Source organism: Ascidia mentula, chromosome 9, assembly GCF_947561715.1.
Source record: "Ascidia mentula chromosome 9, kaAscMent1.1, whole genome shotgun sequence".
NCBI lineage: Eukaryota > Metazoa > Chordata > Ascidiacea > Phlebobranchia > Ascidiidae > Ascidia > Ascidia mentula.
The window spans coordinates 2,207,507-2,226,808 of record NC_138574.1 but is presented as its reverse complement, the minus strand read 5'-3'; the positions used below and the strand labels follow the sequence as shown (position 1 = coordinate 2,226,808).

The window sequence follows — 19,302 nt, the reverse complement described above, 5'->3', positions numbered from 1 at the left end:
TTACAATCGAACACCGATTGTGACGTCATCGTCCTCGAACGCTTTGTTCTGATGAACCACAATTGAAAGTTTTCTGTCGCGGTCGCTTCTACAACAAATCGGCATGTTCATGGAATGGTTTTAAAACAGCCATTACGTCATCAAATCTACTGCTGACTTATCATCAAAGCTCAACTACTTACGTGGTACTTGCGTCACACTTTATTTGTACGTCAACGACGTCATATTTACGTCACACTTTTAGCGTCGCCCATCTTGTTGAGATCGACAACTTCACCGGTTTTGTAAAATATTTCTGCTTGTTCAATTGTTTCCATCATCGGTTTGCCGTTGGTTTCGGGAAAGGTCAAAGATATAACGCCGGCAAGGACAGCTGAAAATATGATATGTAAACGCCTGTTTCTGCGCCACAATGAGATTAATCGTCTGAATTCGTACCACATACGCCAAACAATGAATTGGGAAGCCAGGAAATTGTGTTCTGCAGTGATATGATATAAGGGGCGCTAATCCCTCCGATTCGAGAAGCAAAGGAAGCGTTCCCGAAACCATTGCTCCTGAACTCATAAAATAACACAACAAGATTTAGAACAAGTAAGTAAAAACTTTCCAACATAGTTTACCTTACTACAGTCGGGTAAAGTTCGGTCGTGAAGTTGTAAATTATCGCAAAAGATCCGGAAATTCCAAACTTTCCGATGAAGGCGAATATGACACCTAGTGTCACAAGTGCTGCAATATAATAATAAGTTGGTTTTGGACACATATGACGCCATATTCCTTGTAGAGCAGAAGGATACGAAGATATTCATACTGGAAATTAGGCCTGTCGTGTAACTTGAAAGGGTATAATAGTAAATGTCACACGAACTTTGGTCGTCGCCTGCGTATTCGTTCACAATCACACTTGCGATCAGACCAACGCCAGCAATAAGAAACATGGCTGACAGAAGAGTTCTTCGTCCTGTCTTATCCATGAGGAGCATGCAAGCAATATACGAAGCGATCTCAAATACTCCGTCTGTTGGTGGACAGAAAACGTGTGTTTTTCAGTTTTTAAAAAGTAACTGAACAGCAAAGTATTCACTAGATGTGGTCGTATATTATAGCTTATCGTTATATCTGTTGGACTATTTTTGACAAGCATGTTAGTTACTTTCTCATGGCACAGAATAAACGCTCTTGGCCATTATCTAAACGAATGGGGAACGTTATTTTACAGGTTACCTATTCACCATGAACATTAGTTTTAGGAAAACGTTTCTGTAAATGTGGTATAAATATACATAAGGTAGAAATTGTCAGTGCTTGTTGCAACATAATGGGGATGATTCCCAGAATTAATTAACAAGCATTTACCATGAATATTTTATGTTATATTAATAAAGCTCGTACTTAACGTGTTGTTGACGAAGATGTCCCCTGCTAACGCCCCTGCATTCAACGATACTCCACTATACACCAAACTGTTGGCAAACCTGAAAAAACACAGTGACACAAAACTGCTGCAAACTCATTACAATGACGCCTGTACAACTTACCAGTTGAACATGATTTTAATCGTGGCAATTCGAAGTTCTGGGGTTTTGTAAAGATCAAGAGACGAATATTTTCTTTCAGTTCCTGACGACTGCTCCAATTCTTTCTAAAGTTTAAAACCAACGACGTCATTCAGTTTTTTCTACCTTTCTTGAAAGTTTTACCTCTTTTACTTCTCCAGCTTTTCTTGCTCCGTCCCAATCTTCTTCATTCAAATGCTTTTTGTTGATTTTGGCCATTAGTTTTGTCACCTATTGGAAGTATCAGGATTACCAAGTATATTATTTTTGTTATAAGAGCTGTTTATTGAACATTATGTCAGACAGGGTCAGCAACAAATTATTTTAAGTAAAGTATTTTGCACCAAACCACAAGCCCACAAGCCTTTACCCGTATTCCCTCCTTATCTTTCTTCATGGCAAAAAGCCATCTCGGTGACTCCGGAAGGATGACAACGAAAATAAGAAGAGGAGCGCTGAACAGCGTGGCTACGAGCTGGACAATGAACAATACACACATTAGTTTTTACGTTTAACACTCATTTCGTCAAAAATCAAGCCCGGCAATAATCGGAAAGTACCGCAAAGTAGAAATCTGTGTGCCTGCTAGTTTAAAAGCAAGCCCAGTGCGACAGTCACCAGCTGCACTGATGATACCTTACAATTCCAAACAGTGCGTATATGCACATGACTGCAGATTTAAACGCTGGCAATATTTTATTTTATTATCTGATGATCGCTTGTAGAATCGGCTATAAATATGTGTTGAGGCCAAATGCAGATACAATTACAATCCTAATGTAAAGGGCAGTGTTCTTCGGCTAAAGAACGTGAAGGTTATCAGCCCGTAAACAAAATTTACAACAAAACACATGTCTGCCAAACACTTGCCATTAAATTGTGCCAGTTCCTCCAGTAATAAGCCATTCCTCCCAAAACCATGTAGCCGAGTGCAAAATAGATTTGGTAAGTCATCCCAAATATTGTTCGCCATCGTATTCCAATAACCTCGATGACTGAATGACAAGAAGTTCAAAAGCAACTTTCTTGCAATTGGCATAGGATAAAAAATTAATAAGTCGAAGGCACACTTTTCCATACGTGATATTTGAAGGGACGAAAAACTATATACGAGTATACGTAACATGTTAATCATAGTAGTTCAAAGGTTTTAATACTACTGTGTTACCTTGCAGCACTGATGATGAACACAGAAGTGTTTGCACCACTATGGCATAATAGCTCTGCCTATATATATTTGTACTGACAATGCTTTTTGGTAACAAATACTTTATTCCGTTTGCATTATTCGATGAATCGTTAGACATGGACAAGTTGTCAAACCAGAAAATATATTAGTTTAAGAACACCATTTACAAAACAAACCAAAACTAGGTTGTTGCAATACATTTGCAAAACCATAAAAAATGAATGATTATTATTTAAAAATGCATATTGTTGTCTTGTAATTACTAAACCCAGGTAGTAAACACACAAGGAATAACGTTAATAAAAGATTGGGTCCAACGACAGGTTGGCTTCAACAATATAGAGTGAAGGGCCTTTATTGTGCTTACTGTACACATATGATCCGATGACTCCTCCGTATCTGAAGAAGGCAATGAGGGCTCGGAAAGCCGTGTACATCTCCACCGATGTGCTGTATGTCATTCCAAACATACTTGCAACCGACAACGCGGTGCATACGATCATCGTCGGTTTACGACCAAACCTGTAGGTATTTGCCAATCAAACATCAATGTTGACAGTTAAAGCTTTGACTAATTTTATTGCCTTCGTGTACATGAAAGTTAATGTTTAATGCACTAAAGAACAAAAAAGCAATTTGCGAAGCCAGTGACTTTTTTTCAAAGAAAACCTGACGTTTTCTCCAATAGAAAAGATTAATACGACGTTAATTAGGCATTGAAAAAAGTTGCACACAAACCTGTCTGCCACGTTTCCGAACAGAAGCGATCCGGCCAACATTCCGACGTAATACATTGAGGTAGAAAAAGGTATTAGATAACTTCTGTCGCACACGAGGTTGAACTACAAGTTATACATTGTAGAGATGGAATTTTGAGAATATGCTTGTTATTATTGAACCCTACCTCGGTAACAACAGTCTCAGTAAACATACTTCGGTCGTACCAATAACCTTGGTCGCATGGGATAGAGTCAGCTGATTTGTTAACACACGTTAAAGACCCATTGCATGTACCGTAATCGTACCCGTATCTACAAGCATTATTACAATGTTGTGAATCTTATTTTTTAATATGTAACTTAACCCAATCAACGTACTTAACGCAAGTGTCGTATTCTTCTGATGATTGGTCGTAAGGTGTTGTGTAGTTGAGAATGTCAGATTCAGTCAAGTTGGGGTAAGCCGTTGAGTTGTCCAATGGCGGAACATTGCACCTGGAACGGTTGCACTGGTTTACCAACATAGGTTTGCCGTATCGTTGCCTTTTGTAAGTAAGCTTACCTGTAGTCAGATTCGTATGCAATGAAAACAGTTGCCAACGAATGATATCCTCCGACAGCGCTGGTGTAGCTTAAAAGAATGCCAACCACAATCTGGTAAAGTCCAATTTCACCAACTTTGTGCAACAGAAAATCGAAGCTTATCATCGTGTGGATTAACTGAATAAGAACGAACAACCTAATCTATCAGTATGTGAACTAACTGCTTTGCAAAAAAACACCAGATTAGGTGACACACATCTTTAAACTTAAACAAATAATTGGGGTGTACTGGTACACTTAGTAAACAAACACTGAACGGCTTGATCCCTTTGCTACATACCATTTTACCTCTCTACAGAATAAGATTAGCAGTAGGCTGTAGTATTTTCGCTTAACATTAAGTCTAGAATCGTTTTATTGTTCAAAAACATCCATCTGATAGGCAATGTGACACACATACACACCCTGAAGTTTAACCCTAAAGAAGTCTCACCGCATGCCAGACGAAACAGTGGTTACAATAAAATATACGCCGCTGCACTCATGCAAGAACACTTGTTTGCGCAATGTCTCGAGTGTTATTTTTTTTCTATGCAGACATTTTTAAAACCGCCAGATGTTCGCTTTTGAAACAGAGCGTTTGTCTATGTGTTATTGTACGGGTTTTAATCGTTTGATTACTTAGGGACCAACCATTTGAACATTTCTTCCAGTTTACATACTATGTTATAACGTTGATGACTTCGCTTGCTAATTACATGGGTACACTAAAATATGTTGCTCTTTGAGACAGTAGAGGGCACAGTGTTTCGACCTGTAAGGTCTTATCAGTTCAGGTGGTGACTGTAGTTTTTATTTTCATTTTGATCTGTAGGCTAACACAATTCACGAGGATTAGGAATTTTTGGCGTTTTTTTTTCTGACACAACACAATTCCAGTCGCATGGAGAAGTATTTAAGTCTGAACTCGTAAATCCATTGGCGTGTCATGAATAATCACCTCTTATCACTCGTGCCAGGGGTTACCGGCTCCTGGATTATCTCACACCAATGGTAATAAAACTTGTGTCGTAATAAGGACCGCAAACGTTGCACGAATGGGCTTAAATACGTGATTAGCAATTCTCGCTGTCAACAAAACAGATAAGATTTGTACAATTTGCAATTCTGCATAAACCCGGCCGATATTTCGCAATATCTGGGAAAATCCTTTCAAAAAAGTTAACAGAAATATACAGTAAGAGAAAAGGATAAATATGAAAGCTTCAGCATAAAATGTTTTGCAACAAAGTTAATCTTGTGGCGCGCGTGGAAATGAGTAGCAGTGTTTCCTGTTCGTTCGGGCGGTTAAATTCCCAGCCCGTTTCCTGAAGTTGAGCGATTGTACCAACGCACGTCCTACTTGGAACACGTGACTCAGACTATCCAATCCAAAGCGAGATGATCTTTGATACGTGGAATGGTGTTGGGCAATCCTGACACTTTCTTCGACTTGGGACGGCAAGCAGTATTCTTTTTTTGGAAACGATACCGTGCTGCAACTTGTACTAGGGTTAGTGACGTAGATCGGGATCCAAATTGGCTACGGCCGCTGTATGAAAGTCCGACACCGGCCAATCCTCGAACTTGGAATTGAGGTAATCCAAATGTTTGCTTCTGCAGCAATTGACAGTTGGCAATTAACTTGACTGAGAATTCTTCGGTTCACCAGATACGACAGGCTAAGCCCAATGTTTAAATTTCCCTCTCTTCTGCATCTAGTGTCATAGAAAATGATCGCCTCAAAATCACTTGAAAGGCACCAACGCAAAAACGAATACAGAGGAAACAATTGCCTTTATCTCACATATCCCTTACCCATGTCCTTACTGCGAACGGAGACGGGCAATATTGAAAACTTCGAGCTTTTCAAGCTTTGTACGGGCGTATATTAAGAATCGCATAGATTGCCAGGCGCATCACTTCCAAAATTAATTAATGGTTAGAGAGGAAATGAAAGAGCGAGGAAGCTGAGCGTAGTTTGAAAACACCATACGGTTATTTAAGCTTGCGTTTGCACAGTAAGACTTAGGCCAATGCTATCAAAAACGCTTTATTGTCAATATCAGACAATGCAGTGGTCGGCTCGGTGATTAACTCGGCGTTAGTGGCGTAACATGATGGCAATTTTGCACACTTTTATCGCATACCTAGCGCATGCTTTTGTATAGATTACGTAATTTTGTGTCTTCACTAATCTTTTAATTATTGCCATGCCTGTATTTCGTACAACTTGCCAACTCGTTAATTACATCCGAAAGCGTTTCTTTTCACAGTTGCTTCAGTCTTTAGTACAACTTGATCAGATGACAGTTACCGCGTCGCTGCGGCACTTTTTCACAACGATTCGCCAAAAATGAAAACATTTATTGTCTACCAGTATTTGGTTTCTTTTGTCAATATTTGGCGAATGTGGCTCTTTGTATTTGTTGTTTGGTTTTCCAGATTGCATGCGTTTGTGTAAAAAACAGCAAAAATAATTATTCGTTTGCCCGAAGACTCAAAGGCCTTTATTATAATTTTTAGTATTAGTTTGTCGAAATGTCCCTAAATGCGGTGCAAGGTACTATATACACAGCATACACACATGTCAGTGTTACAGCAAATCTATTTTGGGGGCGCTTAAAATCGACATTGATGCGTCACAATGGGTTTTGGATATAGGAACCGTTCTCTAGAGAAAGTGTGTGTATCTACTACTACTTCTTTACATTTGCTCATTTGGGTTTAGTGTAGAGCGTGCTATCATCGCACTACCATACATATACATTCTTGATTCGATTTCAGCTTCACTAAAATTTGATATAATTTACAATCGAACACCGATTGTGACGTCATCGTCCTCGAACGCTTTGTTCTGATGAACCACAATTGAAAGTTTTCTGTCGCGGTCGCTTCTACAACAAATCGGCTTGTTCATGGATTGGTTTTAAAACAGGCATTACGTCATCAAATATACTGCTGACTTATCATCAAAGCTCAACTACTTACGTGGTACTTGCGTCACACTTTATATGTACGTCGACGACGTCATACTTACGTCACACTTTTAGCGTCGCCCATCTTGTTAAGATCGACAACTTCACCAGTTTTGTAAAATATTTCTGCTTGTTCTATTGTTTCCATCATCGGTTTGCCGTTGGTTTCGGGAAAAGTCAAAGATATAACGCCGGCAAGGACAGCTGAAAATATGATATTTAAACGCCCGTTTCTGCGCCACAATGCGACTATTCGTCTGAATTCGTACCACATACGCCAAACAATGAATTGGGAAGCCAGGAAATTGTGTTCATGCAGTGATATGATGTAAGGGGCGCTAATCCCTCCAATTCGAGAGGCAAAGGAAGCGTTCCCGAAACCATTGCTCCTGAACTCACAAAATAAAACAAAACAGATTAAGAACAAGTAAGTGAAATGTTTCCAACATAGTTCACCTCACTACTGTCGGGTAAAGTTCGGTCGTGAAGTTGTAAATTATCGCAAAAGATCCGGAAATTCCAAACTTGGCAATGAACGCAAACACGACACCTAGTGTCACAAGTGCTGCAATATAATAACATGATGGCACATAACATAGAGGTTTCGTGTTGTTCATACTTTGAAACATGAAACTTTATTGAGCACATTAAGATATGACAAATAAAATTTTTAATATTCTATTTCACAACAAACTGATCCTATACATCACAACTTTGATACATTGACATAATGTGAGTATTATGGAAAGAAAAATGAAACGTGCAAGTTTAAACGTACTTCTGTCGTCGCCTGCGTACTCATTTACAATAACACTTGCAAGAAGACCAACGCCAGAAATAAAAAACATGGAAGACAGAAGGATTCTTCGTCCTGTTTTATCCATTAGTGCCATGCAAAGAAGATATGAGGAAATTTCAAATACGCCATCTGGTGGATACAAAAACAATTTTGCTGGAAAGAAGCACTGTGGACAGTGAAATGGAGGCACACTTTAGCCTTTGCATTTTAGTGATACCGTAAAAAAAGTTTTGGTTACTTTATTTTACAGTGTAGGCAAATTTCACGCATAATACAAAGGATTATTTGGCAATACAAAACTGTCAGTTTCTTTCGCCGTTTCGATTGTCATCATGGGCGTCGATTTTTCAACGTTTTGTAAAATATTAAGGGTGACTTTTCCAGGTTTTAGAAACACGCAAAAAACATATCGTCAGTCGTATCGCCTTTATAGGCAAACGACGCAAATTCCGTTTCGTGTCTAATTTTTAATTTAAACGAAATACAGGGGTGAAAATACGTACGTTGTCACCTCTGTTTGTTTGTGAGAGGTGACATGTCACCGCAGTCACCCCTAAATCGACGCCCGCCTATGGTTGTCATACAACAACAGTTTGTATGGCGACACGTCAAACATCGAATGATATTTACTATTTTGTATTGCGGAAAAGCCTATTGTATTATGTAGCCTGGTAGCATAAAATAACAGTCTGTTTACTTGTACATAATTCGTCATTGGGATCAAACCGACCACTCTGGGCCTGAATTTGAGTCAAAGGGAAACGTTCACATTCTGTGTACCCTTCTATATTAAATGATTTACTTTATTTAATAAAGGGCTTAGTTAACGTGTTGTTGACGAAGACGTCTCCTGCTAATGCCCCGGCATTCAACGATACTCCATTATAGACCAAACTGTTGGCAAACCTGAAAATTTGTACAAAACGTTCAGTGAGACTGCAGTGTGATTATATTTAGTACTGTTACCAATATGTTAGTGGTTGCTTATGTTTTCTGCAACCGCATCAGGTACTTACCAGGCAAACACGATCTTAAACGTAGCGATTCGAAGTCCCGGAGTTTTAAAAAGATCGAAATAAGTGTATTTTGTTTCCACCGATTGCAATTGTTTCTAAAGTTCAATACAAATTACGTCAGACAAATTATTACACGATACTTCGAAAAAAGTCGATTTACCAGTTTTTCCTCACCGGCTTTTCTTGCTTCCTCCCAATCCTCTTCATCCAAATGCTTTTTGTTAATCCTGGCTATCAGTTTTGTCGCCTATTCGACCGAAAATCAGGATTATCAAAAAAAATTTCATGTACAAACGCACGCCTTTACCCATATTCCTTTCTCGTCCTTTTTCATTGCAAAAAGCCACCTTGGTGACTCAGGAAAGATAAGGACAAACAGGATTAGAGGGGCGCTAACCAGCGTGGCCACGAGCTGGAACAATGAATAATACTACGTTGTTGATTTGTCCCCATTAAATATTCCATAGATCTTTCACCAAACCGGTTTTAAATGTGTTCACAAACGCAGACGAAAATCGCAATGTGTTTTGTGTTGACGTTACTTGTCAAAATCGTAGAACAAATTTATGCAACCAAACTCGTATCTGTATAGTACTTGCCAATAAATTGTGCCAGTTTCTCCAGTAGTAAGCCATACCTCCCAGAACCATATATCCGAGAGCATAATAGATTTGGTAAGCCATACCAAAAACTGTCCGCCACTGTACTCCAATAACCTCGATGACTGAACGATTAAATGTTAATCGCAGGTGAGGTATATCACAAAAGGTTGAGGTTAAAGTTGGAAAGTTACACTAGTGTGTGATACTTCCAGAAGAACAAACTGCCCAATACTGCTGAAAACACTGACATTTAAGACGACAAAAAATATGTAATTATTGGCATGTAATTATTGTCAGTAGAGCCGTATTGTAGCAATAAAACATGCCTGGAAGCATCGGCAGGAATTTATTGAAACTTGTCAATGTCTTCGGCAGTATGGCCTAGTTTCTTTATCAGATTACAAATGATTTTCAGCATAAAAGGGTTCATTTGTGTTGCAAGATTCAGTAATGTTATTTGGGCCAAAGAAAAAAATTGGGAACCATTGGTATATCCTAACTATGCACTGTGCTTACTGTACACATAGCCGGACACGACTGTTCCAATTCTAAAGCAGGAAACCAAAGCTCGGAAAACAGAGAACATCTCCACCGAGGTGCTGAACGCCGAACCGAACATGCTTCCAACCGCAAACACCGAGCAAAATACCATGGTTGGTTTGCGTCCAAACCTGCATGTATTTGTTAATGATTGTCGTATCCATACCCCTACAGGGACATCCTATGTGTACATGTTAATGTTTAATGCACCAAGGTCCCTGGGGAAAACAATTCGCAAAGTCGGTGCATGGTTTTCATGCCTTGTGTTCCAAGAATTTCATTATTACTGCTACAAAAGTGAGCCACAATGTCACGCCACTAGCGCCGAGCTTACCTCCCGAGCCTATACTGCTGTGTTGTGTACAGTTTCCAGCACATCGTTTTCTGATAATGTTGGCCCTAGTATGACTGTGCAAATGCTAGCTTAAAGCTATGTTTTTTTCTTCTGTTACTCAAAATGAATGCATTACCCCTGCAAACTTTGTTAGAATACAGTTTTCGAAATTGGTATTGTCGGAATATCCTATTACCTTTATTGTCAACAAAGACTTCGTAAAATATTTTAAGAACAACGCTTATATAATCCTAAGTCGTTTGTTTGACGTTTTTTCCTATATCTATTACGACTGTATTTGGAGGCATCATTAGTTTCGCTATTCAAATAGAAACAGTTTTGGCAAGATGCACAGCAAGCACGAAATATTTCGTTCGAAAAGTTGCCTACAAACCTGTCAGAAACATTTCCAAACAGAAACGACCCGACCAACATTCCGACGTAATACATTGAGGTAGTGAATGGTATGAGGTAGCTTCGGGTGCAAACGAGGTTGAACTACAAGCAAAAATATGAAAAAAAGAAAATATTTGATAAAAATGTTTGTCCATTATAGCAAACCTCGGTAACGATAGTCTCAGTAAAGATGCTTCGGTCGTACCAATAACCTTGGTCGCATGGGATAGAGTTAGCTGATTGGTTAACACACGTCAAAGACCCATTGCATGTACCGTAATCGTAATCATATCTACAAACAATTTGGTCGTTTTACATGTGCATGAAATAGAAAAAGGTTTTTGTTGGCAACATTGTTACTTCTTGCAAGTATCGTATTCTTGTGATGATTTGTCATAAGGTGTTGTGTAGTTGAGAATGTCAGATTCAGTCAAGTTGGGGTAAGCCGTTGAGTTGTCCAATGGCGGAACATTGCACCTGTAATGATCGCTTGCGGTTGCTTTTGGAATCTGACACCACAGATAACGCTCTACGATCGTTGCTCTCTGTAAGTAAGCTTACCTGTAATCAGATTCGTATGCAATGAAAACCGATGCCAACGAATGATATCCACCGACCATGCTTGCATAGCCTATGAGAATGCCAACCACTATCTGGTAAAGTCCAATTTCACCAACTTTGTCCAACAGCAAATCGAAGCTTATCATCGTGTTGATTAACTGAATAAGAACGAACAACCTAATCTATCAGTATGTGAACAAGCTGCTTTGCAAAAAACACCAGGTTAGGTGACACACATATTCAAACTTAAACAAATAATGGGGGGTACTGGTACACTTAGTAAACAAACACTGAACGGCTTAATCCCTTTGCTACATACCATTTTTCCTGTCTACAGAATAAGATTAGCAGTAGGCTGTAGTATTTTTGCTTAATTTTATTTGTAAAATCGTTTTATTGTTCAAAAACATCCATCTGATATGCAATGTGACACACAAACACACCCTGAAGTTTAACCCCAAAGAAATCTCACCGCATGCCATACGAAGCAGTGGTTACAATAAAATATACGCCGCTGCACTCATGCAAGTACACTTGTTTGCACAATGTCTCGAATGTTATTTTTTTCTATGCAAACGTTATTAAAACCGCCGGATGTTCGCTTTTGAAACAGAGCGTTTGTCTATGTGTTATTGTACGGGTTTTAATCGTTTGATTACTTAGGGACCAACCATTTGAACGTTTCTTCCAGTTTACAAACTATGTTATAACGTTGATGACCTCGCTTGCTAATTACATGGGTACACTAAAATATGTTGCTCTTTGAGACAGTAGAGGGCACAGTGTTTCGACCTGTAAGGTCTTATCAGTTCAGGTGGAGACTGTAGTTTTTAGACCTGTTGCTCTTTGCCTTTGTTACTTTGTAACGACCACCCAGTACATGAATTTTCATTTTGATCTGTAGACTAACACAATTCTCGAGGATTAAGACTTTTTGGCGTTTTTTTCTGACACAACAATTCCAGTCGCATGGAGAAGTATTTAAGTATGAACTCGTAAATCCCTTGGCGTGTCATGAATAATCACCTCTTATCACTCGTGCCAGGGGTTACCGGCTCCTGGATTATCTCATACCAATGGTCATCAAACTTGTGTCGTACTAAGGATCGCAAACGTTGCACGAATGGGCTTAAATACGTGATTAGCAATTCTCGTTGTCAACAAAACAGATAAGATTTGTACAATTTGCAATTCTGCATAAACCCGGCCGATATTTCGCAATATCTGAGAAAATCCTTTCAAAAAAGTTAACATAAATATACAGTGATAGAAAAGGATAAATATGTAAGCTTCGGCATAAAATGTTTTGCAACAAAGTTAATCTTGTGGCGCGCGTGGAAATGAGTAGCAGTGTTTCCTGTTCGTTTGGGCAATTAAATTCCCAGCTCGTTTCCTGAAAGTTGAGCGGTCGTACCAACGCACGTCCTACTTGGAACACGTGACTCAGACTATCCAATCCAAAGCGAGATCTTTGAAGACATAAGGTTTCAGAACAGGCCTGTGTGCAATTATCGAGTACGTTGTCTGTCTAAAGCAAGAGAGGCTTCCTTTTTTATTGGATGAGATTGGACGCACATGACAAACGTTTGAAATAAAACAAATATTCGTTGTTACTCATTACAATTTTTTTTTGCTCATATGTTATTATTTCATAAATCCTTTTTTGGGGTAAAAACTGATTCCATGCATTCTTCAAGTAAATGATTATTTAATTGTAATTGTCTTTTCCGTCTGCCATTATCGAAGACGGTTTGATTTATGTCACTATATATCGAAAGGTGTTTATACCTTGCAGTTGGAGATTGTTTTGCGTCACGTATAATACATCAAACATTCTTCATTGCAATATTTGTAATGATATGTGTGTTAAGGAATGTCTAAACACAAGAAAAACTTGTGAGCTTATGTTTGATTTCATCACCTCAATATAACAGAATATTTTGTTTCTTTATGCAACCAACTAACCTACGATATGCAGTGGTGTTGCAGCCCAACTGGACGAAAACTGTTTTCCCGTTGTATGCTGAGGTCGCCAAGTAAAAGACTTGGCTTGGAATGGTAGCAATCCAACGTATTTGCGCCCGTAAGTTATTTTGGTGTTTAATGTATTTAAGCAATGACGTAAAGACAAACTACTACAAGTTTTAATCACTTCCTCCTATTTGGATGAGGCCCATACACACGTGTCAATCACAATTTTAGGAATAATTCTTTTGAAATAGAATTAGCAGTGTTTCACAAAATTTTCTGTATAAGAATGTGCAGTGTTTCACAACCGAACACCGATTGTTTAGTCATCGTTTTCAAACGCGTCGTTTGGATGAATCACAGCTGAAAAATTCGTGTCTTTGTCACTTCTGAAATAAAATAGGATTTATGACTTATTTCGGTTATGGTTGCCAAACGACTTAATTCAACCCATAATCAATTGAAAAAGTCTGTAATTTCTCGTTATCAACGTATCGGCCGCTATGCAGAAGCATAGTCACTGTGGAACTGACTTACGGGGACAATAAACTAACAGGGTTACCCTAATGAAGCCTCGTTGATTAATACTTAGGTTTGTTGATCCACGTTAACATTTGATGCCAACAGTTTAGTTATGGAAAAAAGCAACAGTATCCAACAATACTGCTTCTACCGTTTAGTATTCATTGACGTCACACTTACGTCACACTTTTGTCGTCACCAAGCTTGTTGAGATCGACAACTTCACCGGTTTTGTAAAATATTTCTGCTTGTTCAATTGTTTCCATCATTGGTTTGCCGTTGGTTTCGGGAAAGGTCAAAGATATGATGCTGGCAAGGACAGCTGTAAAGTATCAATTACAAACTTTGTGCGCAACAGCATGATTAAAAGGTTGTCTGAATTCGTACCACATATGCCAAACAATGAATTTGGAAGCCAGGAAATTGTGTTCTGCAGTGATATGATGTAAGGGGCGCTAACCCCTCCAATTCGAGAAGCAAAGGTAGCGTTTCCGAAACCGTTGCCCCTAAAATTGCACAAATCAGCACCGTAGGATTCGAATCATTAGAATTGGAATAAATGCGACCATGAACCGCAAATACCTTATTACAGTTGGGTAAAGTTCGCTCGTGAAGTTGTAAATAATCGCAAAAGATCCGGAAATTCCAAACTTTCCGATAAAGGCAAATACGACACCTAGTGTCACAAGTGCTGCAAGGAAATCAGATTTTTGTGTTATCGACCGTAGATAGGTGAAGACAGAACGCTTGATGTAGCTGCAAGCCTTCCAGGAAATGTTTTCATAATTTGTTATGAGGACACCGAGTTTCTATAGCGAACCGATTAATGAAAGAAAGGCTTATGTGCCGTTATATTAACATGATACTAATGTCACCAGACATAATATTTGGTCAAATTCAAAGCTCTTCTGGTAAAGGAAGCGTTTCTGGTTATGCGCAAGACACATAAAGCACCACATAATGTTCGGACAAAGGTTTTCATTTCTTGTGAACAGATACTTATTTTAGACATACTTTGGTCGTCGCCTGCGTATTCGTTCACAATCACACTTGCGATTAGACCAACGCCATAAGAAACATGGCTGACAGAAGAGTTCTTCGTCCTGTCTTATCCATGAGGAGCATGCAAGCAATATACGAAGCGATCTCAAATACTCCGTCTGATGAAAACATGAACACATTTTACGGAAAAGTACGTTTATACCATGCCTATTCTTATGTTGGTGTTGGACTATTTTGGATATGCATGTTCTATGTCATATGTTACAGAACATACACCTTGTAACCAGACGAATGAACGTTAACCAACTGTTAACCGCCATTCCACAATAACTGTTTAATTTAAAACCTCTCACTTAACGTGTTGTTGACGAAGATGTCCCCTGCTAATGCCCCGGCATTCAACGATATTCCATGATAGACCAAACTGTTAGCAAACCTGAAAATTTGTACACAACCTGCAGTGAAAAATCTGCGGTATGTTTTATTCAATACTGTTTACCAACGTGTTAGCGGTTATTTTGTTACAACTTACCAGTTGAACATGATTTTAATCGTGGCAATTCGAAGTCCTGGGGTTTTGTAAAGATCAAGAGACGAATATTTTCTTTCAGTTTCCGTCGATTGCTTGGATTCTTTCTAAATTTTGCGAACAGCGATATTAAATTAGTTATTGTTGATTCCTTTGGTAAAAAAACGATTTACCATTTTCTTCTCACCGGCTTTTCTTGCTCCGTCCCAATCTTCCTCTTCCAAATGCTTTCTGTTGATTCTCGCCATCAGTTTTGTCACCTATTGGACCAAAAAACAGGATTACGTAAAAACAAATACAAGTAAGCTTATGGGTTTACCCTTATTCCTTCTTTATCTTTCTCCATGGCAAAAAGCCACCTCGGTGACTCCGGAAGGAAGATGACGAAGATTAGAAGAGGAGCGCTAAAGAGCGTCGCTACGAGCTGGACAATGAACAATACACTCATTAGTTTTTAGATCCAACACCCATGCATTACGCATTGGATCAACACCAGCAGGATTTTAAATTTTGTTATGAGCGGATGTTCTTTTTGTCAAACCAGTTTTAAATATGTGTTGAAACCAAATTACAAATTATGTACAACTACGCGAACCACCTCACATAAAGGGCAGTGTTCTTTAAGGATAAATGACGCATAAGATGCACGAGCGTAACAGTGGTCTGGGTCGAAATAAATCAAAAAGAAAACGTATACTTTATCTTTTGGGTTACCAAGCAGATCTGCTTGGCCATAGTGCGCTCCACAGTGGTTCGTCTCTGTTGTTTGGTACTCAGAATAGGTTACCAAACAGATCGACGTTGACCGAAAGGTACCACAAAGTGGAAATTAGTGTGTCTGCTAGTGTAAAAGCTAGCACAGTGCCAGTGTCAACAGCTGCACTGATGAGGCCTTACAGGTCGAAACAGTGCGTGTACACACCCTGTCTCCGGCTCTCCAAAACGTATACTATTTTACAAGGTTTACAGGCTTTGCAGTTCAGGCATTGCTGTTAGGCAAAAACGATGGCTGTAATCGTGGTGAGGCGATCCTACTAATTATTTGCCATTGCACGAAACATTACTGCGTTATTTTACATGAGAAAAGAACTTGCCATTAAATTGTGCCAGTTCCTCCAGTAATAAGCCATTCCTCCCAAAACCATGTAGCCGAGTGCAAAATATATTTGGAAAACCATCCCAAAAATTGTCCGCCATTGTATTCCAATAACCTCGATTACTAAATGATATAAAAATTAACAGCAGCTCATTTTTAATTGTTATAGGATAGAGATTAATAAGGACTTGTATATCTGTGATATCAGAATAGGTGACATAATTTTAATGGTAATTTAATTTTGTGTTCTGTTTATATTACGCTAATTCTTTGCACTTGACAATTATGCCATAGTTGTCAGACCATGCATAGAAATTATCGTAGTTCAACAACTATGTATACCAAACATGTAAAAATGGATATTGTAAAGCATGTTTCAACGCAAACAAATAAAATAAAAATACATAAACCGGCATTTTGTTTTCTTGTAATATATGCTAACCACATTGTTCTTACTGTACACAAATGAAGCTATAACTGTTGCAAATGCAAAGAAGGCAATGAGGGCTCGGAAAGCCGTGTACATCTCCACCGATGTGCTGTATGTCATTCCAAACATACTTGCAACCGACAACGCGGTGCACACGATCATCGTCGGTTTACGACCGAACCTGTTGGTATTTGTCAATCAAACATCAATGTTGACAGTTAAAGCTTTGACTAATTTTATTGCCTTTGTGTACATGAAAGTTAATGTTTAATGCACTAAAGAACAAAAAAAGAAATTTGCGAAGCCAGTGACTTTTTTTCAAAGAAAACCTGACGTTTTCTCCAATAGAAAAGATTAATACGACGTTAATTAGGCATTGAAAAAAGTTGCACACAAACCTGTCTGCCACATTGCCGAACAGAAGCGATCCGACCAACATTCCGACGTAATACATTGAGGTAGAAAAAGGTATTAGATAACTTCTGTCGCACACGAGGTTGAAATACAAGTTATACATTGTAGAGATGGAATTTTGAAAATATGCTGGTTATTATTGAACCCTACCTCGGTAACAACAGTCTCAGTAAACATACTTCGGTCGTACCAATAACCTTGGTCGCATGGGATAGAGTCAGCTGATTTGTTAACACACGTTAAAGACCCATTGCATGTACCGTAATCGTACCCGTATCTACAAGCATTATTACAATGTTGTGAATCTTATTCTTTAATATGTAACCCAATCAACGTACTTAACGCAAGTGTCGTATTCTTCTGATGATTGGTCATAAGGTGTTGTGTAGTTAAGAATGTCAGATTCAGTCAAATTGGGGTAAGCCGTTGAGTTGTCCAATGGTGGAACATTGCACCTAGAACGGTTGCAAAGGTTTACCAACATAAGTTTGCTATATCGTTGCCTTTTGTAAGTAAGCTTACCTGTAGTCAGATTCGTATGCAATGAAAAAAGTTGCCAACGAATGATATCCTCCGACAGCGCTGGTGTAGCTTAAAAGAATGCCAACCACAATCTGGTAAAGTCCAATTTCACCAAGTTTGTGCAAGAGAAAATCAAAGCTTATCATCGTTTTTTTAACTCAACATAAAAACCATAACCTTACAATCTATTTCAAAGTCATTAAACTTTGTTCGTAGCTTGCACTATCTTAGGTTAGACACACATTTTTAAGTTCAGCAAATAGAGGGGAGTTACGTGCAAACAAAGTCTAATAAAACTCGTGGCAAACTTGTTACGCTGTCCTCACCCATCACATTGCAAATACACGCACTTTGTTGAGAGGACACCATCCGGTGAAATTTGCAACGCAATGTAAATATCGTTAAACCAAACAAGAGAGGAAACGCATTTTTATTTCACCTCAGCGCAACTTCTTTTAGATTAGGTTCTATAAACTCTGCTCTTTAACTTGTGGACGATGCAACAATAGACGCAGAGGTAGCGCTTAACTAAGTTAGGCGTAAGTGAACTTCACTTTAGAGTTTATTTTCTGTTTTAAGGCAAATATACTCCGGGTCGACAGACTCGGCTTCTAGTTAATTTCTTCACTAATATAATACTCGCAGTCGTTTCTACCAATCAAAATATGTTAATTGTTTCAAACCTTGTGAATCCATACTGTATATGTTACAGATTCAGCATTGCATTGAGTCGCATATAGAATTAGCATGGATTAGAATCAGAATAGAATGCATTACCAAACGCCAGACTGCAACGTCGGCAACCCAGAGCAGATAAAACAATTTACGCTATATGATGGTCTCGCAATTAACAGTTGGGAAACATAGTTTGCATTATAATTTAGCTTGAAAATTATAAGGTCGTTTCAGCAATTTCCTAAACGTGTCCCCTTGTCCAAAAATAGTTACCAGTTTCAAATTACACAAACGTGTACCTTGCATAGAACTGTCCTTCTGCCACAAAATTTTTTTTTACCGCACCGGGATTTGAACTCAGGATACGGTTATCCAGCGTCCGTATGCCACTGCATGACATTCAATTGCATGAGAATGGCAGTTCTGCGAACTATCAGCGCATACACACATTTTGTGACTTTTATTTTCCATACAACTTTTTATTAAACACAAACACTTTTTTTAATAAAATAAATAATTTTATGAAAATTCCATGCTTAAGATTTTTTCAATTGTCTCGGAATGCTGTTTATAATTTGTGCTCAAACATAGAGGTGATCATATTAGATATCATAGAGATAGTACGGTTTTTACGGCTTATCGCGATGTAAAAAATGTCGCACGTGTGAAACAAAAAGTAAAAAAGTTTTTTTAATCCATTCTCTAACCACAACTAGACAATAGGTGTCTTCTTTGCTTTTGACCATTAATATATGTTCATGCTTGGTTCTTGATATTTTAGTTTGGCCTAAAGTGCATTGTTATCCCCGTACCATATATATATAGGTTCTTGGTTAACATTTCAACTTCGCTACAGAATTTGACACAAT

The 19,302-nt window shown here is 38.5% G+C and overlaps 1 protein-coding gene and 2 pseudogenes across 1 annotated transcript; all 3 read right to left on the bottom strand.

The window, feature by feature from the left end:
• LOC145913786 (organic cation transporter protein-like) lies at positions 1 to 4,175 on the bottom strand. The gene is made up of 15 exons (XM_083001541.1): positions 4,030 to 4,175; positions 3,846 to 3,962; positions 3,653 to 3,779; positions 3,487 to 3,590; positions 3,116 to 3,270; positions 2,430 to 2,554; positions 1,930 to 2,034; positions 1,704 to 1,790; positions 1,542 to 1,645; positions 1,396 to 1,478; positions 872 to 1,021; positions 624 to 732; positions 439 to 557; positions 232 to 373; positions 1 to 88 (listed from the first exon to the last, which is right to left on the bottom strand). Exons 1-15 carry the CDS (start codon positions 4,173 to 4,175, stop codon positions 1 to 3), a joined length of 1,761 nt encoding a protein of 586 aa, XP_082857667.1.
• Positions 4,176 to 6,858: 2,683 nt separating this feature from the next.
• LOC145913784 (organic cation transporter protein-like) lies at positions 6,859 to 11,421 on the bottom strand (annotated as a pseudogene).
• A 2,144-nt stretch (positions 11,422 to 13,565) lies between these two features.
• LOC145913782 (organic cation transporter protein-like) lies at positions 13,566 to 17,904 on the bottom strand (annotated as a pseudogene).
• Positions 17,905 to 19,302: the final 1,398 nt, after the last annotated feature.

Coding starts and splice junctions, on each gene's coding strand:
- LOC145913786 (XM_083001541.1), bottom strand. CDS start 4,175: ATGATAAGCTTCGATTTTCTGTTGCACAAAGTTGGTGAAATTGGACTT. Junction 3,963..4,029: donor GCATACGAATCTGACTACAG/GTAAGCTTACTT, acceptor CAACCGTTCCAG/GTGCAATGTTCCGCCATTGG. Junction 558..623: donor CTTTACCCGACTGTAGTAAG/GTAAACTATGTT, acceptor TTATGAGTTCAG/GAGCAATGGTTTCGGGAACG.